Source organism: Pygocentrus nattereri, chromosome 25 (genome assembly GCF_015220715.1).
Source record: "Pygocentrus nattereri isolate fPygNat1 chromosome 25, fPygNat1.pri, whole genome shotgun sequence".
NCBI classification, from domain to species: domain Eukaryota; kingdom Metazoa; phylum Chordata; class Actinopteri; order Characiformes; family Serrasalmidae; genus Pygocentrus; species Pygocentrus nattereri.
The window spans coordinates 3,306,356-3,310,000 of record NC_051235.1 but is presented as its reverse complement, the minus strand read 5'-3'; the positions used below and the strand labels follow the sequence as shown (position 1 = coordinate 3,310,000).

The 3,645-nt window shown below is 40.2% G+C and overlaps 1 protein-coding gene across 1 annotated transcript in view; it reads left to right on the top strand.

Annotated features, from left to right (window-relative positions):
- dpp4 (dipeptidyl-peptidase 4) overlaps nt 1-3,645 on the top strand; it is a 34,797-nt gene extending 31,152 nt beyond the window's left edge. The window contains exons 25-26 of the mRNA XM_037534561.1: nt 770-843; nt 2,364-3,645. Of these exons, the coding sequence (XP_037390458.1) occupies nt 770-843; nt 2,364-2,456 (167 nt within the window). The 3' untranslated portion in view covers nt 2,457-3,645. The remainder of the gene's footprint in view (nt 1-769; nt 844-2,363) is intronic.

Below are 3,645 nucleotides of genomic sequence, written 5' to 3'. Positions count from 1 at the left end.
GAGAAAGTACTAATAAAGTGAAAGTTTGTACATTAAACAGTGCTGTTTCATCATATGGTCATTGTTATATGATAAAAAGTTGAAAAGTTCGTGTATTGACTATAATATACAGCGACGTTCTCCTCATTCAGCGGTCCATGGTTGCTTGGCAACAATACCGCACTCTAAAGGGACTACATTTCTTGGCGGAATACTTGTTTATGTTGATTATTATTAATGATAAGTTGTATTGTGTTTAAAAATGTGTATTTTTTTCAGATTTGATGTGTTATAAAAGCTATAAGCCACTTTGCGTTACTGCGATTTCACTCTGCTTCACGACGTGCCTAACAACACCCTTCCCCGTGACATCAGCGTAGCGCACAGCCTCTTGTGGCTTATTGCTTTAATATAGTGAGATAATTGTACTTGATAAAATGATTTAAAACAAGTACAAAATGTCTAGAAAGAAGTTAAATAATCGTAATTTAGACTTGCAGCAATCTCAACAGGATAAATATTAGACTTATTAAACATATTTAAGACAATTTTAATTGACAAGATGCCACGTTTTGCAGCAGTGTGTTTCAGCTGCTTTCCTTAATCGACACGTTTTCCTCCTGTCTGACTTCTGGACCCTTGTTTCTGCTTAAATTCCAGAAAATGGAGTAAAATCTCTTAATGGCTTCACTTAGTCATAGTCTGGACTGGACTGAGGGCAGCTGTAACACCCAAAGCCAAGCAGAAAAACCAGTAAAAGACTTCTTTTTTTTGCCTTCTTGTCTTTTAGATAACGTTCACTTCCAGCAAGCCGCCCAGATCTCCAAAGCTCTCGTCGATGAACAAGTGGATTTTGATTCAATGGTAAATGTGATTGAAGCTAAATTACTAACGCAGTTTCACTACAGCGTCTGCCAGTGTGGAGCTTTGCATGACCAACACACCGTATGCAAAGGTTTGAAGATCCCAGAGCAAATGATGTTCTATTAACTTCCTAAGTGCAAACAGATTGACACATCATCTACAAAGAGCACTTAATTACTGCATTTCTCTGCTAACTTTAGCACAATTTGTAAAGTTTTACATATAAAAAGAAAACATACCATACAGAATGTGCCATAACCTTTGCAAAGGCCATTATTTAGGTTTTTCTCATGTTAAATTCAGCCAATGAACAGTAATTGTGAATTTAAATGTGCAGAAGTGTGTGGATGTTAACTAAGTTAGAGGCGCAAACGACTATAAATGCGTACCTTATATGGGCAATTGGTAAAAAGTTTGGAATCAGCGCTTTTGTTCATATAAGACCACATTTTTTTTGCCCAAAACGATGCTCTATCCTCTACGTCCTCACAGGTTTCAGCTCATTTGTGGGACAAGTGAAGAAATGTTGTCAGAATGATGAACAGAGCTGGAGATGATCTTATATCTGAGAAAGCTGTAGAACATCAAGAATGAAGTTTCACTTAAATTCACACTAGAACAGCATCTATTTTAAGTGTGATTCGGTTTTGGGGCCAAGAACTTACGAAGAAATTGGGCGAAAATGTGGCAAAAAATATAACATCGCAATACTTTGAGGCTTTTTTTCACGATGTTACAATCCGATCAAAGAAAAAAGAGCCAGCGGTGCTAGATTTGAAACAATATCATCAAAAACCCAGTTAAACCCACCCCCACAACCCAGGATGATAAGCGGTGTAAGCCTTGGGTTCACTACACGACTGTTAAAGTCTCAACAGATTATAAACAGGTGGCGTCTCACACGATCAGACTGGCTTTAGTAGATATTTTGGGCGACCGAAATATTGGGGATCACACACTGCATGAATTTTAAGCTGTTCCTGAACCAAACGAAGCTCACTGAACTCTCGCAAACTCATACAAAGTTGCGTGAACTCTCACGTTTCGTAGTTTCAAATGTAGATAAACTCGATTGAGCCTTAAACTCAGCTCATTGAGAAGCCTCGCTCCACACGTGAGAGACTTGTCACCACTTGTCTTTGTTTACTCGCTGTATTTTCTTCTTTCGCGCTCTGTTTTCATTGGTTGTTGCAGGAATCTGTTCGGATTGAGTCGTTGACCAGTTTACACTGGATAACACGTTTGATAAACTCTGAAAAACGAGTCGGCACCCCTCACGTACAACCCGGCTATCTCTCCAGCTGTCCACTCCGAATGACCCAGACACCTGCAGACAAGGGCTGACCAGCTCAGACTGAAACCGAGGAAGAAGTCCTGTAGTGTAACTCGGGCTTTAGATGATGAATGAATTCTGAAAAGTGACTGGAGTCTTTGTGTTGAGAGGAGAGCTGGTCTAATAGCTGATTTGTCCATCACTCTCCCTCCCTCCCTGACTCTCTCTCTCTCTCTCCCTCCCTCAGTGGTACACCGATGAGGATCACAGTCTTGGGGGGTCAGCCAATCAGCACGTCTATACCCATTTGAGTCACTTCCTGAAGAGTTGTTTTGCATGAGATGTTCCTCGAAATGTCGAGCTTAAAGTCACGAGTCACTTCCTGAAGAACAGCTCTGTTGTAAATGTTCCTTGACTCATCACACATCTTCATTCGGGACACTCCACCATAGTTCATTAGCCAGCTCCACTCCGTCATACCGCAAATCCTCAAATTGACTTTTTATTGATGTTGATTTTATTAGAAGGCAAAAGTTTTATACGTTTAAGCCTCGACACCAAAAGGGTAACTGTAGCCACCAGTTGGAAACAGCTTCAGTGAACATGCTTTTTCATTACTGAACTACCTTTACGTGCTTGGCTGTGCATCCAGTTCACAGTACTTGAGCTCCATTAGTCTTGGAGAACATGACCTGGAGATCTAGTGTCCTGCAGAGTTTAGTTCTAACCTGCATCTGAAATTCTCCCCCTCCTTAACTCACACTAACGGATCTGATCCCGCCAGTCAAGGACTTTTGAAGTAATCTGTCAGCTGGAGCAGGTGCGGCAGATAGAGGTTGGATCTAGACTCTGCAGGAAGGTAGATCCAGGACCAGGGTTGGTGACCACTGACCTAGATGTGCTTCCACTAAAAGAGAAGGTTTCCAACCATCCAAGCCCTGTCCGAATTCCGGCCAGCAGCACATCCTGACGATATTTCAGCTGATCAAACTGCAAAGACACTGTTAATGAAATGTCATTTATAATTGTTCAATGGTCAAAAGTCAGAATTGTTCACAGTGGTGGTGATATCACCACCACTGTAAAGATGTCTGAACCATTTCACACCAAACCCTCTGAATCACGTCTCATCTATTGAACTGTAATTTGCATTTAATATTGTAATCACTATGCTTTATGAGCCAGCTGAACATTTATTATTATTATTATTATTATTATTATTATTATTATTATTTTAGTATTCCGCTACAGTGCATCCAGAATCCAGACCAATGAGATGAGATTTCATCCTGCATTTCTAGGATTTTTATAGGTACCATGTTTGGACCCCGAACTTAAATCTAAATGTTAAAACGTGAAATATATATTCAAACGTCACATCCAGCTGGTGAGAGCGCCGTGTAATCCTGCTGTTTCCACATCTTCACCTTCACGCAGGTGAAAGTATTTATTGTAAACTTGTGAAACATTATTTGAGGCAAATTATTTACTGTAAGTGAAATGAAATGTGTAATAAAATGTGGACGCAA